At 47.2% G+C, this 21,591-nt stretch overlaps 1 protein-coding gene across 1 annotated transcript in view; it reads right to left on the reverse strand.

Moving 5' to 3' along the window:
* The window catches only part of slc15a2 (solute carrier family 15 member 2), a 129,942-nt gene that overhangs the window by 29,824 nt on the left and 78,527 nt on the right, over positions 1–21,591 (reverse strand). The window contains exons 16-19 of the mRNA XM_085986848.1: positions 12,684–12,809; positions 9,980–10,144; positions 6,253–6,299; positions 6,051–6,161 (exon numbers count right to left, since the gene is read on the reverse strand). Coding sequence (XP_085842974.1) covers positions 6,051–6,161; positions 6,253–6,299; positions 9,980–10,144; positions 12,684–12,809 — 449 coding nt within the window. The remainder of the gene's footprint in view (positions 1–6,050; positions 6,162–6,252; positions 6,300–9,979; positions 10,145–12,683; positions 12,810–21,591) is intronic.

The following is a 21,591-nucleotide window of genomic DNA, read 5'->3' on the forward strand; positions in this document are numbered from 1 at the left end:
GGAGACGCACCTTTTCTAGGTAGGGCCATCTATCCACATCCTTCTGCAGGGCTAGGTTCCCTATTCTAACAGGAATCTCCCTCTGTGTGAAAACATTAGGCAGGTCTATGAAGTCCTTCTCTTCAAGTCCACACACTTCTAGGTCTGACAGGATATAGCTTTGCATTGACTTCTCATGACCCATGGTGCGTAATAGGATTTCTGTTCTTCTGCCTCTAACGTTCAGCTGTCGCATGAGTGATTCTGTGCAGAACGTTGCTGAACTACCTGGATCCATGAAGGCGTAAGTCTCCACAACCTTCTCACTCCTCTTAGACTTGATCCTTACTGGTACGATGGCAAGAATACAGTCACTGTCACCGGCCCCAGTGAGTCCACAAGTCTCTGGTTCTAGCGACACCAGAGCACTTGAAACAACCTTCTCGTCGGTATTGTTTTCTTCACTCTTCTTAGAGACTTGTTCTTCTTTATGGATATGCAGCAGACTGGGATGTTTCCGAGTGCACTCTCTGCATGTTGTTCTTTGCTTACAGTTTCTACTCAGGTGCCCCTGAGAGAGACATCCAAAACATAGGCCGTTGTACTTCAGGAATTCGATTCTGTCCTTATGTGGCTGTGCTTTGATGTCACTGCAGAAATCCAATGTATGATTCTTCTGGCAGAATAAGCATGGCTTCTGAAAGGCATTAGCAGGTGTCACTGTGCTGCTCTTTTTGGGAGATGAGTTCTGGGGCCTTTCTTCCTCGGCCTGAGTGACGATAGTTGCAAAGCTGCTTCCCCTGGAACCACCTTTCCTGAGAGTCTTTGATTCAGCAGGCTTGGCTTTCACTCTTCCATCGGTGGTCGGGCTGACATCCTGGATGTTTCCAAACAATGGGTCCCTAGCAATTTTAGCCTGTTTGTCTATGAAATTCACTAAGTCTGCAAACCTGGCTCTACTTTTCCGTCTCTCCAATATCTCAAAGGCTGTTCTTCTCCATTGTTCTCTCATCCTGTAAGGAAGCTTAGAGATGACGATTCTCATAGTCGTAGGATTGTCCATCTCTTCCATGAATTCAACATCCTCCATGGTGTTGCGACATCCTATGAGGAAGAGAACATATGCGTTCAATGCCTCTCCGTCTTCCGATCTGATCTGTGGCCACTTGGTAGCCTTTTCGATATATGCAGTGGCTATCTTCAGCTCATTACCATAGTGCTCCTGCAGCAACTTCCTGGCTTCTATGTATCCCCGGTCCGGTCTCATGTGTTCACAGCTTCTGACCAGGTCTTGTGGTTTACCACTGGTGTACTGTCCCAGGTAGTACAACTTATCACTGCTGCTCTCTGTCTTGGAGTCAATGGCTTGTTCAAAGGATCTGATGAAGGGCTTATACTTGAGTGGGTCGCCTTGGAACACTGGTGTGTCTCTTTGAGGGAGTCGAAACAGATTCTGTTGTTTTACAAGCATCTCTGTAATTTCGTTCTGACGTTGCATCACTCGGTATAGGCTTCTCCCTGTGTCTTCAGGCCTCTGGTGGTCATCAGCAGGGTCTAGTCTAGACCGTCTGACGTCTGGGGTAGCATCACGTGCTCCTGTTAGTGGAGAGGCCACTCTTCCACGCTGTAATGCCGGGGGATTGCTTTCGGGCTCTGTTGTAACTCTTGAAGGTGCCCTGGATCCAACTCTATGTGGCAACGTTGACTGGCAGTGGCTCCCGCCGTCCCGTGAGCCTTCATAATCTTCGTACGCACTCAACCTGGCGTCTGAGACCTCGATAGCTGTTTTCATCTCCAGCCGTTCTTTCTTTGCCTGCACCTGGGCCCGCTGGGCCTGCACTTGGGCCTGCAGTTGGGCCTGCAGTTGGGCCTGCAGTTGGGCCTCTTGGACCTGCAGTTGGGCCTCTTCCCGTTCAAGAGCTTGCTTCTCATCTAAAGATGCTGCGCGCGCCATCAACGCCGCCCGTTCAGCCTCCGCTCTCATGCGTCGCGCCGAGCTTGTGGTAGAAGCGACTGACCTGCGTCCAGAAACAGAGCTACCTTCTTTTCGATTTTTGCTCGGTCTGGCGGAAGTCTCTGAAATGCTATCGTCTGGTCCGACTTCATCGTCAACCTTATCTTTCTCTGCTGTATCAGCATCTTGACGAATTTTTAACATCCACTGCTCCGTGGCCTTGATATAGTCCTTAATGCTGGTTGATTTAAGATCAAACCAGTCGTGCTGATCAGTGTTTCCCTCTTCTTCAGACAGAAGTGCTAATACATCTTCATTGAGTATATTAAATTCTTCATGCAGCTTGGAGAAATCGTAATACATCATGTCTTCAGCTTTCTTAATATTAGCATTATCTTCCATGAGACGATCAATTATCTTCATTTTTCCAGTTGGTTTATGGCTCTTACACTTTCCTTTAGATGAAAATGATGCAATCTGAAATCAGCGAGAAAGCTGAAGCAATGAAAGAGAGACAAGGGCCTGATTGATTTTCATTCCATTAACACTCCAAAACTGGGCACAGGCAAGGCACAGTGGGGAGCTAAATCAGGTCCATGTTACTTCCGTCTAGTTCCAGCCCCGCTCAAGATTCTCGTTGGGTTCGGAGCAGCCGCTGGAAGCTCCCGTCCAAACGTAGGTCAAGGGTGCAATGCCGAGGACCATTTCAGATTAGGATCTGCCCATCTCTTTTACAAAGATGGCAGCTGGTCCTGATAGAGCCCCACTGTAAGAGCCATAAAAGCTTAAGAAAATACTTTAAAATAGTGGCTAAATGGCATAATACAGTTAATTTACCTGAACGACTTATTGTATTAAGAAACCCCCTATTTTCTTGCTCCAGTAGTATAGTCCGACACCCCCTTCATTCTTGCCACAATGGAACAGTCCCTAAGCCACACATGGGTGCAGCCATCTTACAGTTTTAAACTGCACGTGGTGAAAGAGGCAGAAGCTGTGAGGTTTGGAGCAGTACAGTTTTTGACCGTGTTCGTTTATACGTGTTTGCTTTGTAATTCCGTTTGTTAAGTGTTATAGTAAACAGTTTAAAAGACAAAGCTACGTTTGGGAACGTTTTATTTCGACACGCGTCTACTCGTTGTTAAAGGCCCCACAGCTCAGTGGCCTGCCTGTTTGGAAACTAAGAAGCGCCACTACACCCACCATGGACTCGGATCCTACGCGGCTCCCTTACTTCACGTTGTGCCAAATAACAGCCATTTGTCTTTGAAGACAATCGTGTTAGATTTTATCCCCAGTAACGTTTCAATGTTACGCATCCATTTTCTAGATGTTAAGATGCCACTCTAATGCACCCAAGAATTTATCTCATTCAGTGTGGAAAGGGAAGAGAATAGGAGGTTGTGGCCTTGTGTGAAGAGCGAGAGAGGAGGCCAAGGCTGTAAACGCCTTTACTTTGCATTGCTCCGTAGCTGGTGCCAGCAAGCAACCAACAGCAACAACTTGTATTTACATAGCACCTTTAACGTAGTAAAACATCCCAAGGCGCTTCACAGGACTGGCATAGCACTAAGGGTCACACAGGGTCTTGCGAGGCGGTCACCTCGAAACCTCTTGTTTCTCTGTTGCTTTTTTTTTGTTGCACTTTCCAGCATCGTCACAGAGCGGTAGAGCAACTGAGCGAACAGGGGGACCAACTACTCACCCTGAGAAGGATGCAGAGTGGACGAGAACTTCAAGAAGTGGATAAAAATAAAAAGAATCTCAATTTGAAAGGAAAGATCTTGCATTTATATAACGCCTTTCACAACCTCAGGACATCTCAAAGCGATTTACAGCCACTGAAGTACTTTTGAAGTGGAGTCACTGTTGTAATATAGGGAAACGCGTTGCCAATTTGCACACAGCAAGCTCCCACAAACCCATAATGAGATATATGACCAGATAATCTGTTTTAATGATGTTGGTTGAGGCATAAATATTGGTCAGGACACCGGGGAGGGACTCCTTTGCTCTTTTTCAAATAGTGCCGTGGTATCTTTTACGTCCACCTGAGAGGGCAGACGGGGCCTGGGTTTAACATCTCTCATCCGAAAGACGGCACCTCTGACAGTGCAGCACTCCCTCGGTGCTGGCACTGGGAGTGTCAGCCTGGATTATGTGCTCAAGCCGTTGGAGCCAAGGCTGACACCGACACGGAGGTACAAGTTCTGACGTTATGTACTTTTCTTTAAAAATACTCCTTTTCGCTGCAGCATATAATTGTTTGTTTGTGTGCCACACTTATTGCTCATCCCTAGTTGTCCTGAGACGGTGGTGGTGGGCCTTCTATTGGCTTTACAAATTGAGTGGCTTGCTAGGTCACTTCAGAGGGCAGCAAGAGTCACATCGAGTTACATCGAGTCTACAGCACAGAAACAGACCATTCGGCCCAACTGGTCCGTGCCGGTATTTCTGCTCCAGTCGAGCCTCCACCCACCCTACTTCATCTCACCCTGTCAGCATATCCTTCTATTCCTGTCTCCCTCATGTGCTTATCTAGCTGCCCCTTAAATGCAACAATGCTCCTCGCCTCAACCACTCCACGTGGTAGCGAGTTCCACATTCTGACCACTCTTTGGGCGAAGAAGTTTCTCCTGAATTCCCCATTGGATTTATTAGTGACTATCTTGTATTTATGGCCTCTAGATTTGGGCTCTCCTACAAGTGGAAACATCTTCTCTACGTCTACCCTATCAAACCCTTTTGATTAAAATCTTAAAGACCTCTATCAGGTCACCCCTCAACCATCTCTATTCTAGAGAAAAGAGCCCCCGCCTGTTCGGCCTTTCCTGATAAGTATGTCCTCTCAGTTCTGATATTATCCTTGTGAAGAGTCAATTAAATGGTGTGGAATGGAGACACAGGTAGGCCAGACCACTTAGGTTCCCTCCTCAAAGGTCAGCAGTGAAGTGATTGAGTGCTTATGACAATCTGGCAGTTTCCCTGGTCACATTTCCCTGCAAATTACCAACAACAACAACTTGAACTTGCATTGATATAGCATAGGAACATGAGTAGGCCATTCAGCCCCTCGAGCCTGATCCGCCATTCAATGAGGTCATGGCTGATCTGTTTGTTTACTCCATCCACCTGCCTTGGTTCAATATACTTTTATACCATTGTCTAGCAAAAATCTATTGATCTCAGATTTAAAATTATTAATTGAATTAGCATCTGCTGCTTTTTGTGGGGAAAGTTCCACACTTCTACCACCCTTGGCATGAAGATATGTTTCCTAACTTCTCTCCTGCATGGCCTAGCTCTGATTTTAAGGTTATGTCCCCTTTGTCCTAGACTCCCCCACCAGCGGAAAAGGTTTCTCTCTATCTACCCCATCCATTCCTTTCAAAATCCTAAAAACCTCCATCAAATCACCCCTTAACTGCCTTTAATATTATAAAATGGCCCCAAGGTGCTGCACAGGAGCGATTATCAGACAAAAATGTGACACCGAGCCACATGAGGAGATATTAGGACAGACGACCAAAAGCTTGGTCAAAGAGGTAGGTTTTAAGGAGCGTCTTAAAGGAGGAGAGGTTTAGGGAGGGAATTCCAGAGCTTCGGGCCCAGGTAGCTGAAGGCACGGCCGCTAACGGTGGAGTGATGAAAACTGGGGGATGCACAAGTGGCCAGAATTGGAGGAGCGCAGATATCTTGGAGGGCTGGAGGAGGATTTGTTAAGTTCAGTTTCACAGCTCGCTGTGGTGGGACTGAGCGACCTGCGGGTGGCGCTGCCCAGGGAGAGTATAAATACTCGGGCACGGGCCCAGCTTGCACAGGACATTCTTAACAGGAACTAGTGAAGGACACAACTAGATCTCCATGTTGTAAAACAGTTGATTAAAGCTTTGTTTAACGCTTAGACCAAGTGCCTAGTAGTTTTCTTACGTCAGGACTTGAACACACAACTGCTGGATTGCTCGTCCACTAACCACAAACACTACACCAACACACCCACAATATATAGATGAGGACTTAGTGCTGTTTGTAATGATCCAGGCCCACCATTCATAGGAGACGTGGCATCTCAGCCACACATCCCTGCGAAATACTTCAGAAACAAACCTCCACTTACTGTCCTCTATCCAGGATTTCATACAGAGAGCTGCCGTAGTTCTTGCCGACTGTCCCAAAGTTCAAGTCACCGAGGGTAACATTTATATCCTCGCTGTAGGCATTTACGATTCTGTAGATAGACATCAGGCAGTGAGCAGGAAGCAGAATTTTTTTTTGCTGACAAGAAGGAGTTTGAGGAAATCAACAAGGCAATGTCCTACCTCATGGTGGCTTTTCCCTTCTGTGGTTTTGACTTTTCATCTTCCAGCTGAATGCAAAGGTTGTTACATTTATCGGGAGTTTAGGAAGACAAGAACGTGTATTTCTACAGCGGATTTCATGACCTCAGGGCATCCCAAAGCGCTTTACAGCCAGTGAAGTACTTTTTGAAGTGTTGTCACTGTTGTAATGTAGGAAACGCGGCAGCCAATTTGCGCACAGCAAACTCCCACAAACAGCAATGTGATAATGACCAGATAATCTGTTTTAGTGCTTTTGGTTGAGGGAAAAATGTTGACAAGATCACTGGGGTGAACTCCCCTGCTCTTCTTCGAAATAGCACCGTGAGATCTTTTACGTCCACCCGAGAGGGCAGACGGGGCCTCGGTTTAACGTCTCATCTAAAAGACGGCACCTCCGACCGTGCAGCACTCCCTCAGTACCACACTGGAGTGTCAAGCTAGATTTTTGTGCTCAAGTCTCTCGGAGTGGAACTTGAGCCCACAACCTTCTGACCCAGAGGGGAGAGTGCTACCCACTGAGCCACAGCTGACACAGCTAGAGTCTTGGCGGGCAATGAGTTAGAGTAGGACACAGTGCAATGGTGCTTGATTTCAACACAGTGAGAATACATCAGTAGCAGGGAAAATGCTAGAGTCTATTATAAAGGATGCGATAACAGGACACTTAGAAAATATCAACGGGATTAGACAAAGTCAACGTGGATTTATGAAAGGGAAATCATGTTTGACAAACCTACTGGAGTTTTTTTTGAGGATGTAACTGGTAGAATAGATAAGGGAAAACCAGTGGATGTGGTGTATTTGGATTTTCAGAAGGCCTTTGATAAAGTTGCACATAAGAGGTTAGTGTGCAAAATTAAAGCACATGGGATTGGGGGTAATATACTGGCATGGATTGAAAATTGGTTAACAGACAGGAAACAGAGAGTAGGAATAAATGGGTCTTTTTCAGGGTGGCAGGTGGTGACTAGTGGGGTACCGCAGGGATCAGTGCTTGGGCCCCTGCTATTCACAATATATATCAATGATTTGGATGAGGGAACCAAAGGTAATATTTCCAAGTTTGCTGACGACACGAAACTAGGTGGGATTGTGAGTTGTGAGGAGGATGCAAAGAGGCTTCAAGGCGATTTAGACAAGTTGAGTGAGTGGGCAAATACATGGTAGATGCAGTATAATGCGGATAAATGTGAAGTTATCCACTTTGGTAGGAAAAACAGAAAGGCAGAGTATTATTTAAATGGTGATAGATTGGGAAATGTTGATGTACAAAGGGATCTGGGTGTCCTTGTACACCAGTCACTGAAAGCAAACATGCAGGTGCAGCAAGCAGTTAGGAAGGCAAATGGTATGTTGGCCTTCACTGCAAGAGGATTTGAGTACAGGAGCAAGGATGTCTTACTACAGTTATACAGGGCCTTGGTGAGACCACACCTGGAGTACTGTGTGCAGTTTTGGTCTCCTTACCTAAGAAAGGATATACTTGCCATAGAGGGAGTGCAGCAAAGGTTCACCAGACTGATTCCTGGGATGGCAGGACTGTCGTATGAGGAGAGATTGGGTCGACTAGGCCTGTATTCACTAGAGTTCAGAAGAATGAGAGGGGATCTCATTGGAACGTATAAAATTCTGACAGGGCTAGACAGACTGGATGCAGGGAGGATGTTTCCCCTGGCTGGGGGGTCTAGAACCAGGGGTCACAGTCTCAGGATACGGGGTAGGACATTTAGGACTGAAATGAGGAGAAATTTCTTCACTCAGAGGGTGGTGAACCTGTGGAATTCTCTACCACAGAAGGCTGTGGAGACAAAGTCACTGAATATATTTAAGAAGGAGATAGATATATTTCTAGACACAAAAGGCATCAAGGGGTATGGGGAGAGAGCGGGAATATGGTATTGAGATAGAAGATCAGCCATGATCATATTGAATGGCGGAGCAGGCTCGCAGGGCCGAATGGCCTACTCCTGCTTCTATGTTTCTAACACCGAGAGTAGGAAGTAGGGAGTTGGAGCCAAGGAGGATCAGGAGGAGAAAAGTTCAGAGGAACACTGACATAGTAGTACCAATAAAATAAATGTTGTGACAGAGATATTGGAGGATGGCAGTGAATGGAAGGATCGACTATCATTATACACCTTTATAAATCACTGGTTAGGCCTCAGCTGGAGTACTGTGTCCAATTCTGGGCACCACACTTTAGGAAGGATGTCAAGGCTTTCGAGAGGGTGCGGAGGAGATTTTACCAGAATGGTACCAGGGATGAAGGACTTCAGTTACACGAAGAGACTAGAGAAGCTGGGGTTGTTCTCCTTAGGGTAGGGAAGGTTAAGGGGATGTTTGATAGAGGTGTTCAAAATCATGAAGAGTTTTGATAGAGTAAATAAGGAGAAACTGTTTCCAGTGGCAGGAGGATCGGTAACCAGAGGACACAGATTGAAGATAATTGTCAGAAGAAGAGCGGAGATGAGGTGAATTTTTCTTACGCAGCGAGTTGTTGTGATCTGGAACGCGCTGCCTGAAAGGGTAGAAGCAGATTCAATAGTAACTTTCAAAAGAGAATTGGCTAAATACTTGAAGAGAAAAATTTGTAGGGCTATGGGGAAAGAACAGGAGGAGTGGGACTAATTGGAGCACTCTTTCAAAGAGTCGGCACAGGCACGATGGGCTGAATGGCCTCCTTCTGTGGTGAGGCCAATTCATTAAATATATTCAAGAAGGAGTTGGATATATTTCTTAAGGCTAAGGGGATCAAGGGATATGGGGAGAAAGCAGGGACAGGGTACTGAATTTGGATGATCAGCCATGATCTCATTAAATGGCGGAGCAGGCTCGAGGGGCCGAATGGCCTACTCCTGCTCCTATCTTCTATGTTTCTATGTGTATCGTTCCATGGCTCTATCTCCAGTTGGCTAAATAAAATGTGCAAAAACAGATCCATCAGCAGGAATTTCCTGCAAACACCTCTGTAACTTAAGCAGGAAATTCCTGTGGCAAATCTTGATGCGGGGATCCCTCAATTCAACAGAAAGCCACTGGTACATGTTGCGGCCTGTGGACTGGTGCAGGAGTCTGTGCAATAAAAGGTAGCTCCCCCAGTGGCGTGGCGGGTAATTGTACCTCCCAGTGAGGTACTGAGTCGCACAGAGCAGGAGCGATCATTTAGCTGAAAGTGTGAAAGGAGACACCCAATCATTGAGGTGCAAAGTCCAACTCCTACAGCATTCACCTCTGGTGTTAGTCTAACTCACTTATCTAAGTGTAAAAGACCGAAAGAAAGAACTTGCATTTATACGGCGCCTTTCACGACCTCAGAACGTCCCAAAGCGCTTTACAGCCAATGAAATACTTTTGAAGCGTTGTAATGTAGGAAACGCAGCAGCCAATTTGCACACAACAAGCTCCCACATACTAATCTGTTTTTTTAATGTTGGTTGAAGGCCAGCCCACCGGGGATAACTCCCCTGCTCTTCTTCAAAATAGTGCCATGGGATCTTGTACATCCACATGAGAGAGCAGACGGGGTCCTCAGTTTAAACGGCTCATCTGAAAGACGTCTGACAGTGCAGCGCTCCCTCAGCACTGCACTGGAGTGTCAGCCTAGACTTCTGTGCTCAAGTCTCTGGAGTGGGGCTTAAACCCACAACCTTCTGACTCAGAGGCGAGAGTGCTACCCACGGAGCCACAGCTAATGGGTTTTGCTTACCAGTTTGCACCGCAGTGTTATGCCCTCTTTGTATAGCAGTATGCTGTACACTGAAGTTTCATTGATGCTTTCACTACACGTTGTGCTCACGTTCTCATACTTAAGATTAAAATTGAATAACTGACTTGAAGAATTGAGCTGTAACTTGATGTAATTGTCTGGATCCTATGAAAGAAAGAGACATTTTTGATTTAGATACGGAGACATAACGGTACAGAAGGAGGCCTTTCGGCCCATCGAGTCCGTGCCGGCTCTCTGTAGAGCAATCCAGTCAGTCTCATTCCCCCGCTCTATCCTTCCACCAAACTAAAATTCTCCAGTCCTGGCAACATAGAGTCACAGAGCCATAATGGCACAGAAGGAGGCCATTCGGCCCATCGAGTCCATGCCGGCTCTCTGTAGAGCAATCCAGTCAGTCCCATTCCCCCGCTCTATCCCCGTAGCCCTGCAAGTTTATTTCCCTCAAGTGCCTATCCAGTCTCCCCTTGAAAACATTGAGTGTCTCCGCTTTCACCACTTCCGTCGGCAGCGAGTTCCAGGTCATCACCACTCGCTGCGTAAAAATGTTCTTCCTCACGTCCCCCCTGTATCTCTTGCCCAAAACCTTAAATCTATGTCCCCTAGTCCTTGTACCAACAACTAGTGGGAACAGCCTTTCCCCGTCTAGCCTATCCAAACCCGTCATAATCTTGTACACCTCTATCAAATCACCCCTCAACCTCCTTTGCTCTAATGTAAACAAATCCAGCTTCTCCAACCTGTCCTTGTAGCTAAGATCCCCCATCCCCGGTTTCTTTTCTCTTGTAGCACGATGTTTTAACAACAACAACTTTCATTTGTATAGCGCCTTAAACATCGTAAAACATCTCAAGGCGCTTCACAGGAGCGTAATTAGACAAAAATTGACACCGAGCCAAAGCAGGAGACATTAGGCGGCCAAAGGTTGGTCAAAAAGGTAGGTTTTAAGCAACGTCTTAAAGGAGGAGAGAGAGGTAGCGAGGCGGAGAGGTTTAGGGAGGGAGCTTAGGGCCTAGGCAACTGAAGGCACGGCCGCCAATGCTGGATCGATGAAAATCAGGGGGACATGCAAGAGGCCAGAATCGGAGGAGCGCAGTAGAGGTTACAGAGATAGGGAGGGGCGAGGCCAGGGAGGGATTTGTAAACAAGGCTGAGGATATTAAAATCGAGGCATTGCCAGACTGGAAGCCAATGTAGATCTGCAAGCACAGGGGGTGATGGACAAATGGGACTTGGTGCGAGTTAAGATACGGGCAGCAAGGTTTTGGATGAGCTGAAGTTTACGGAGGGTGCAATGTGTGGGAGGCTGGCCACCTTAATAAACAGAACAGTGATGACAATGTAAATTGGCAACATCAAGGGAAATATGTTGTGGTGGATACGGGTGAGGCAGTGAAGCGAGGTCTCCCAGATCAGGTACAGCCCAAGGTAAGAACATAAGAAGGAGGGAAAAAGCGAGTTTATTTCAAGTCTGCTCCCTCTTCAGCCAATGTGCAATTTGCTGTATCACTAACCGTGTTAGCCCAATGGAGCCAATCGACCCTAGGTAGCACCTTCAAGGTAAACCTTTGTGAAGCTCTTCCCCAAATTCAATACCTCAGGACGTCTTGCAGCACACTCCTTCTGGCGAGAATCCTGAACTAAGAATGGAGCTCGTAGCACAGCTCCCGGGGGAGGGCACATGAGCTGTCCATGAAACGTCCAACGGGGAATAGGTTTAAAGTTTTCTAGTGTTTCTGAATGTGGAGGTGCCCAGTTCGATCGTTTGTGGAGATAGCTGATCACGGCCAAGACAGATGTTAGCGGTGATACGGATAGCCTCAGCACTTCTGGGCTAAGGAGGGGAAACTTGTCTAAGGAACCGGTTTCCAATTGCTATCGAGTGATTGCTGTTGGAAAGTGTGTGTGTGTCTGGCTTGGCTGTGATGCCCTCCATGTGTGAGCAGCCCTGATGCCACTCACTGGCCAGGCTCACACCTGAAGAACAGCGACACGGCCGAGGTACTGGAGGCCTCCTGGCCCCCAGGACCTACTTGAACGGTGGAGCAGGCTCGATGGGCTAAATGGCCTACCCCTGTTCCTATCTTCCTAGGAAACTGTACCCCAAAAGAAACAAAGTATTGGCATTTATATAGCACCTTTCATGACCTCAGGAAGTCCCAAAGCGCTTTACAGCCAATAAAGTACTTTCACTAATGCGGCAGCCAAATTGGGCACAGCGAGATCCCACAAACAGCAATGTGATAACAACCAGATAATTTTTTTTAAGTGCTGTTGATTGAAGGATAAATATTGGCCAGGCACCAGGCCCCTGCTCTTCTTCCAAATAGTGCCATGAGATCTTTTTACGTTCTCCTGAGGGCAGACGGGGCCTTGGTTTAACGTCTCATCCGAAAGACGGCACCATCCGACAGTGCAGCGCTTCCTCAGTACTGGCACTGGGAGTGTCAGCCTGAATTTTGTGCTCAAGTCTCTGGAGTGGGACACGAACTCTTCCAACTCAAGAGGCGAGAGGTCTAGCGACGGAGCCACTGTTGACACTCCCAGCACAACCCAGGGCTTCAGGACAGGAGGAAAGATGGAAACTTTTTAAAAACAGGTTATCAGCTTCCTCTTTCCATCAGAGTTTTACATAAAGCTGGGAGCAGCGGGAAGAGCGTGGGTGTGAGGTAGTGTCGACATTTACCTGAAGGGGGTCCATGGTGACGGGAAAGCCATCTTGTCCTTGGAGAGTGACATTTATGCTTTTATCCGCCAGATTTAGAAACTGAATGTAGCTTTCTTTAGCTGTGGGCTCGGGCATCACAGTTTTCTGAAAAGTAAAAAGATATCAATATAGTTAAAAAAAAAATCAAAAAGGCAAAATAAATCCAGCTCCGCTGGCCTGCTGGACCGGGGTCCTTTATAGAACACTAGCTGGGGGGGCCCGGCGTTGCCAGGGCAGTTTCCAGGGCGGCGCGGTTGGCGGCCGGCCGGTGTCGCTCCCCCGCTCTGTGTGTCGGGCGGTGCGGTTGACGGGCGCCCGCTGCCGCTCCCCGTTGACGGGCGGCCGCTGCTGCTCCCCCGGTCTGCGTGTCGGGCCGAGTGGTTGTGAGGCCCGGCCCGAGTGACCCGAACTCACCTCCTGCTCCGGTGGGACGCAGGGGAAAAAAATGGCGGCGAAGTTTCGGGAGGCTGGAGGATTAGGTCCCGCTCGTGACGCACCGATTGGTCAACCATCAGGTTACTGAACTGTAGGATTGGTCCACCATCACGTCACTCAACGCTAATGAGCGGTAGGATGGGTCAACCGCTAATGAGCGGATTTTTGAATGTTTTTTGTATACTGTCCGAACAATTTTTGTCTGACCAAAATGTAAATACGCGTATTAGACTCCCCTAATGATATAAGCTTTCTTTTCATATAACATGCGTGTAGGTACGCTCTATAACTTTTGAGTGTATAGCGGACAGACAGACAGACAGACAAACCAACCGCTTTATATATAGATATAAATATAAATAAATAATAGATATAGATAGATAGATAAGACATAGGAGCAGGAGTAGGCCATTTGGCCCCTCGAGCCTGGCTGATCTGATCTTGGCCTCAACTCCACTTTCCTGCCCGCTCCCCATAACCCTTGACTCCCCTGTAGTTCAAAAATCTGTCTTGAATATATTCAATGACTCCGCCTCCACAACTCTCTGGGGTAGAGAATTCCAAAGATTCACGACCCTCTGAGAGAAGAAATTCCTCCTCATCTCCGTTTTAAATGTGTGCCCCCTTATCCTGAAACTATACCCCTAGTTCTAGATTCCCCCACGAGGGGAAACATCCTCTCAGCATCTACCCTGTCAAACCCCCTCAGAATCTTACATATTTCAATAAGATCACCTCTCATTCTTCTAAACTCCAATGAGCCCTACCTGCTCAATCTTTCTTCATAAGACAACTCCTTCATCTCAGGAATTAAGCGAGTGAACCTTCTCTGAACTGCCTCCAATGCAAGTATATCCCTCCTTAAATAAGGAGACCAAAACTGGATGCAGTACTCTAGGTGTGGTCTCACCAGCGCCCTGTACAGTTGTAGCAAGACTTCCCTACTTTTATACTTCACCCCCCTAGCAATAAAGGCCAACATTCCATTTGCCTTCCCAGACGAGATGTATCCCAGGCTGTTGTGTGAGGCAAAGGAGGAGATTGCAGGGGCTCTGACACAAATTTTCAGAACCTCTCTGGCCACAGGGGATGTACCAGAGGACTGGAGAACAGCTAACGTAGTACCATTATTCAAGAAGGGTAGCAGGGATAAACCAGGGAATTACAGGCCAGTGAGTCTAACATCTGTGGTAGGGAAATTATTGGAAAAAATTCTGAGGGACAAAATTAGTCTCCACTTGTAGAGGCAAGGATTAATCGGGGATAGTCAGCATGGCTTTGTCAAGGGTAAATCATGTCTGACCAATCTGATTGAATTTTTCGAGGGGGTGACTAGGTGTGTGGATGAGGGAAATGCTGTGGATGTGGTATACATGGACTTCAGTAAGGCTTTTGACAAAGTCCCGCATAGGAGACTGGTCAAGAAGTTAAGAGCCCATGGGATCCAGGGTGCCTTGGCACGTTGGATCCTAAACTGGCTGAGTGGCAGGAGGCAGAGGGTGATGGTCGAAGGTTGCTTTTGTGACTGGAAGCCTGTGTCCAGTGGTGTACCTCAGGGATCGGTGCTGGGTCCCTTGCTGTTTGTGATCTACATAAATGATTTGGATGAGAATGTAAAAGGTATGATCAGTAAGTTCGCAGATGACACGAAAATTGGTGGGGTGGTAAATTGCGAGGAGGAAAGCCTCAGGCTACAGGACGATATTAACGGGTTGGTCAGATGGGCGGAAAAGTGGCAAATGGAATTTAACCCTGAAAAGTGCGAGGTGATGCATTTTGGACGGACAAATAAGGCAAGGGAATACACAATGAGTGGTAGGGCCCTAGGAAGCACAGAGGGTCAGAGGGACCTTGGTGTACATGTACATAGATCCCTGAAGGCAGCGGATCAGGTAGATAAGGTGGTTAAAAAGGCATATGGGATACTTGCCTTCATTAGCCGAGGCATAGAATATAAGAGCAGGGAGGTTATGATGGAGCTGTACAAAACGCTGGTAAGGCCACAGCTGGAGTACTGTGTGCAGTTCTGGTCGCCTCACTATAGGAAGGATGTGATTGCTTTGGAGAGGGTGCAGAGAAGATTCACCAGGATGTTACCTGGGATGGAGCGCCTCAGCTATGAAGAAAGACTAAACAGGCTGGGGTTGTTTTCCTTGGAGCAAAGAAGGCTGAGGGGGGACCTGATTGAGGTGTACAAAATGATGAGGGGCATAGATAGGGTAGATAAAGAGGAACTTTTCCCCTTAGTAGGGGGGTCAGTAACAAGGGGGCATAGATTCAAGGTAAGGGGCAGGAGGTTTGGAGGGGATTTGAGGAGGAACTTTTTCACCCAGAGGGTGGTTGGAATGTGGAACTCAATGCCTGAAAGGGTGGTAGAGGCAGGAACCCTCACAACATTCAAGAAGCATTTGGATGAGCACTTGAAATGCCATTGCATACAAGGCTATGGACCAAATGCTGGAAAATGGGATTAGATTAGACAGGGCTTGATGGACGGCGCAGACACGATGGGCCGAAGGGCCTCTTTCTGTGCTGTATAACTCTATGACTCTAATTACTTGCTGTACCTGCATACTAATGTTCTGTGTTTCATGTACGAGGGCCTCCCGATCCCGCTGTACCGCAGCATTTTGTAGTCTCTCTCCATTTAAATAATAATTTGCTTTTTTATTCTTCCTACCAAAGTGGATAACCTCACATTTTCCCACATTATACTCCATCTGCCAAATGTTTGCCCACTCACTTAACCGATCTATATCCCTTTGCAGACTCTGTGTCCTCCTCACAACTTGCTTTCCCACCTATCTTTGTATCATCAGCAAATTTGACTACAGTACACTCGGTCCCTTCATCCAAATCATTATTATAGATTGTAAATAGTTGAGGCCCCAGCACTGTGGCACCCCACTAGTTAGTTTGCCAACCTGAAAAATAACCCATTCATCCCGACTCTCTGTTTTCTTTCAAACCTGACTGATTGGTTTCTTTTTGCAATGCAATGTAAAATGTGGGTACGGTAATGTGGTGTAGAGAAGCTTGGATTTATGATCCAGCAGCACGTGAGTTCAAATCCCACCACGGCAGCTTAAGAACCTGAATTCAGTTACAAATTCTGGAAATAAACTTCTGGTAGTAAAAGTGACCTTCTTCTTAGGCAGTCCCTCGGAACCGAGGATGACATGCTTCCACATTAAAAATGAGTTCTCAGGTGACTGATGAGTCCAATGCGGGACCTACAGTCTCTGTCACAGGTGGGGTAGATGGTGGTTGAAGGGGTGGGTGGGTGGGGTGCTTGGGTTGACGTGCGCTCCTTGCGCTTGGCTTCCGCTTGCTCCCGGCGAAGAGACTCGAGGTGTTGGGTGCCTTCCCGGATGCTTCTCCTCCACTTTGAGTGGTCTTGGACCAGGGATTCCCAGGTGTCGATGGGGATGTTACACTTTTCAAGGAGGCTTTGAGGGTGTCCTTGAAGCATTTCCTCTGCCCACCTGAGGCTCTCTTGCCGTGCCGGAGCTCCGAGTAGAGCACTTGTTTTGGGAGTCTCGTATCGGGCATGCGGACAATGTGACCCGCCCATCAGAGTTGATCGAGCGTGGTCAAAGCTTCGATGCTGGGGATATTGGCCTGAGCAAGAACACTGACGTTGGTGCGCCTATCCTGCCAATGGATTTGCAGGATCTTGCGGAGGCAGCGTTGGTGGTACCTCGCCAGTGCTTTGAAGTGCCTGCTGTACATGGTACATGGTCCATGTCCAGTAAAAGTGACCATGACTTTGTCGGACTGTCATAGAAACCCATCTGGTTCACTAATCTTCTTTATGGAAGGAAACCTGCCAATCTTACCCGGTCTGGCCTATACGTGACTCCAGTCCCATCCAATGTGGTTGACTCTTAACTGTCCTCTGAAATAGCCTAGCAAGCCACTCAGTTGTATCAAACCGCTACTCAGGACAACTAGGGATGGGCAATAAATGCTGGCCTTGCCATCACATCCTGAGAATTAATAATAACTAAAAAAATATCTGTTTTCGTGTCCTGATCTGGTTTGGGATTGTCAGCTGAGGGCTGCGTGATACTCAGGCGAAAACAAAATTCTACCAGCGCCATTTTATGATTGCTTGTCCACCACGCCGCACACCTCCCCTCATGCCGCATCCTGCTAATGGGGGAAGGCCAGAGAATCTAGGACTAGGGGGTCATAGGTGTTGTGTATGTAATATGTGTGCTACTTTGAACCTATGGACAGGACTGCACTACTTGTTGGGCGTAGTGATACGCAGTACCACTCCTGGCCATAGGGGTATAAATAGTACTGTGGGTACTGATCCCCCTCAGTTCCCGCCTGTGGGCATGAAGTAAAGACCTATGTGCAGTCCCTACCTCCAACCAGTAAAGGCCTGTTTGAGTTATACGTTTAAGTCTTTGTGTTAATTGTTCAATACAATACACATACTTAACACTGGCGACGAGTCAGGCTCTTACCCTGCGGCAGTTATTCCAGGCGGCTTCGTCCAAAGACAGGACGTTGAAGAGAGGTTTCAATCCTCAACACCCCACTCAAAACTGAAGGGCAGCAGAAATCCTGACAGCTTCCAGCGACTGGAAGAGACAGGCATTAGGACCCTGAAGCCTCCATCAGCTTGTGAACCGGAGTAAAGACAGGACTGGGGAAGAGAGAGAGGTAGGGCGATAGCGATCGGCAGATAAGGGCCGGGCCGCTTTGAAGTGAGGGGCGCAGCCGGGCCAGCGATCGGGACCAAAGATAAGAGCCGCACTCGGACTGAAAGGCGCGGCGGCTGCAGAAGCTCAAGGTGCGAGAGTCGCGGTGCACAGCGCGGGCTATCGATCGCGGCGAAGATAAGGGCCGCACTCGAGGGCTGAAGGGAGACGGCGTCGGGGGACGGGTGAAGACCGCCAAGCGCGGGAAAACCGCCATTTTGTGGGCGGAGGACGACGGCAAGAGCGGGAAGCCGCCATCTTTGATAACAAGTAAAGAAAATAAAATCTGAGAAATTGCAAATCTACAATGCCTAAACACGGGAATATTAGCACCTTTGATAGTGACCTCGAAGATTGGGCCATATATGTTGAAAGAGTAAAAAATTATTGTAAGGCCAATAAAATTCGTGAACAAGATAAAGCTCTAACATTATTAAATTTAATGGGTGCGAAGACGTACGGGCAATTGAAACACCTGTTATCACCAGATGAACCGGCGGATAAGACGTTCGATGAGATTGTTACTGTCCTGAAAGATCATCTAAACCCCACGCCGCTGATGCTAGCGGAACGATTTAAATTTTACGACAGAAGGCAGCTACAGCATGAAAGCAATGCTGAATATTTGCTGGAATTGCGTAAATTAGCGAAATATTGCCAGTTTGGAACGGGATTGACAGATGCACTACGAGACAAATTTGTGTGTGGTTTATTTAAACAGGATACACAAAAGCGACTGCTCGAGGAGAATGAGCTGACGCTTGAGAAGGCGGTCACTATGGCAGCAGCACACGAAGCCGCAGCGAGAGGCACGGCAGTAATGCAGCTACGGTCACCGGAGCTCAGTGCACACAAATTGGGTGTGAGTTCTGGCAAATGTTATCGTTGTGGAAAGACAACGCATGATCAGAACCAGTGTTGGTTTAAAAACCAAGAATGTAGAGCTTGTGGTAGGCTTGGACATATAGCTAGAGTATGCAGGTCAGCGAAGAAGACCAGCAACAAGAAGTCACCGCAAGGAAAATACGCAAAGGTACACAAGGTGGCCGAACAGGAGTCCGATTCAGACGCTAGCTGTAATGAACTGGCTAGCTTAAGAGTACTCAACGCTGGTAAGGGTGCAGACCTCCAGACAATTTGGGTCACTCTTCAGATAGAAGGAGTCCAAGTAAAACTGGAATTGGACACTGGATCGGCATTGACGGTCATAAATAAGAAAGATTACGGAAAGTTATTCCAACATATTCCCCTACAGGATACGGGGATTATATTGAAAACATACACGGGGCAAAGAGTGTACCCCATCGGGAAAATAGAGGTTGCAGTGGTCCACAAGGGCGAAGACAGTCAAATAATGGACTTATATGTGATATCTGAAGGAGGTCCTCCACTACTAGGACGGGAGTGGATTAGGAAAATGAATATGGACTGGCATTTCCTACAAACAATAACGAGTGAGAACTCGGTGAAGATAGTCGGCCCAGACTCTGGAACGGATGATGGTAAGCCCAACTCAGGTGCAAAAGACAAAGTTTCAGCACAGAATTCCACTGAGCAACAACAACATAGTTTAACTGTGGATTCTGAGTCTGGCAAGTCTACTGATGTGCCCATTTCTGAGGGACACCGGGCTCCAACTCAACTCCATTTCAAACTACAACAGCAATTAGAACAAATGCTTCGCCGTTTTGAGCAAGAGTTGAATGCAACGAAAGAGTTCTTTGATATAGAGTTGGAGAATCTGGAAAGACAACAGCAGCAGCTGATGGAGAAAATGGAGCAGGAGCACACAAAACGTCTGATGTCAGAGGAGTTAACGGTCAGCCAACTCCTGCATATGCTGAAGGACAGGACTCTGAAATGGGAAAAACTTGAACATGAACTTCAATATTCAAACGAAAGGGGTTCGGAGCTCTCAAAGGTTATTGGAAGAGCTGAGGTGGCAACACAGACTGAGATGACTGCAACAGAGCAGCCCTTGGATGCCAAAAGTACGCTGACTCACGTCAACGTAGAACAACAGACCGCTGAAACAGCTGCTCCGGTAGAGGGATTGCATAGTCCGATCAATCAATCTCCAAAGGAAGTTGAAGTATTAAAATCACAAATGAGGTCACTAGTAAACGACTTGCTGAAAGCCCAGAAAAAGCTGGATGCAGAGGTACACATGAAGAAGTCTCTTCAGGAAAGATGTCTGGATTTGGAACAAGAGCTGGCTAATGTCCAGCTGGGTATGGAGGAAATAGACGACCCTCTCACTGGTCTAGCTCAGGACGACACCGAATATTACGATGTCCTGTCCTGCCCAGCTTGTAACTTCGACTCCCAAAGTGCAGAAATCATGGAGGAGCACCAAAAGTCTACGGAACATCGGGAGAAGCTGGCTCTACGACGGAAACAGGAGGAAGAGAAGGAGGAACTGCGCATGCAGCTGGCAGCTGTGGCAGCTGACAATGGAGCCCAGAGAGTCTCCAAGAAGCAGAAAAGGAAAAGTAAAAACAGAAGATGACCCATCTGAACCATTATCACCTCTACCAGATCACACACGTGGTCCCTCCGAACGGAGCCAATTCAGTTTGGAAGTTCAAACTGTTAAATCCATGGAAGGACTATTGAATGAGTCACTCCAGCAACGTGAACCGACTACACCACAGAGATTGAATCTGTGAACTGTTTTCCGCAGAGACTGAATCTGTGATCTGTTTTGACATGAAGTTATCTATGTATCTATGTTATTCTGTTATGTAAACCTGAAGTTATATATGTATATATGTTATTACGTTATGTTAAATGGGGAGATGACTGTAAAGCTAGGAAGGGAGGAATGTTGTGTATGTAATATGTGTGCTACTTTGAACCTATGGACAGGACTGCACTACTTGTTGGGCGTAGTGATACGCAGTACCACTCCTGGCCATAGGGGTATAAATAGTACTGTGGGTACTGATCCCCCTCAGTTCCCGCCTGTGGGCATGAAGTAAAGACCTATGTGCAGTCCCTACCTCCAACCAGTAAAGGCCTGTTTGAGTTATACGTTTAAGTCTTTGTGTTAATTGTTCAATACAATACACATACTTAACAATAGGATAAGGGGGTCACAGTCTCAGGATAAGGGGTCGGCCATTTAGGACTGAGGTGAGGAGGAATTTCTTCACTCAGAGGTGTGGTGAATCTTTGGAATTCTCTCTACGGCTTAGTCGGTTTTTGAGGGGCCCTGCTTCTATTCCTATTGTTCTTATGTACACCAACAGCTTCTGTGTTGTTTGCCTGGCCAACCTACAGTGGCCACCCAGACTGGGCGAGTTCGCTTTTGGATTGGGGCATCTGGCAGTTTCTAGAATGGCAACTGAATACCCAAACCGTCTGATTTTTAAAATGGAAGTCTATTTTTCTCCGCCCCTAATTTTACAGTGTAGAAGGCAGTGTGCTAATTGTTAAGACAAAAAGAAAATACTGCAGATGCTGGAAATCTGAAATGAAAACAGAAAATGCTGGAGACACTCAGCAGGTCAGGGCAGCATCCGTGGAGAGAGAAACAGAGTTAACGTTTCAGGTCAATGACCTTTCGTCAGAGCTGGAAAAGAGCAGGAAATGGAACAGATTTTTTAGCAAGTGTAGAGGTTGGGGAAAGGGGAGAGGATGAAAGAACAAAAGGGAAGGTCTGTGATAGGATAGAAGGCAGGAGAGGTTAAGAGACATTGAGAGATATTCATGGCAAGAGGAGATGGTAATGGGAC

Source organism: Somniosus microcephalus, chromosome 4, assembly GCF_052327205.1.
Source record: "Somniosus microcephalus isolate GS21.2 chromosome 4, FLI_Smic_1.0, whole genome shotgun sequence".
Lineage (NCBI taxonomy): Eukaryota > Metazoa > Chordata > Chondrichthyes > Squaliformes > Somniosidae > Somniosus > Somniosus microcephalus.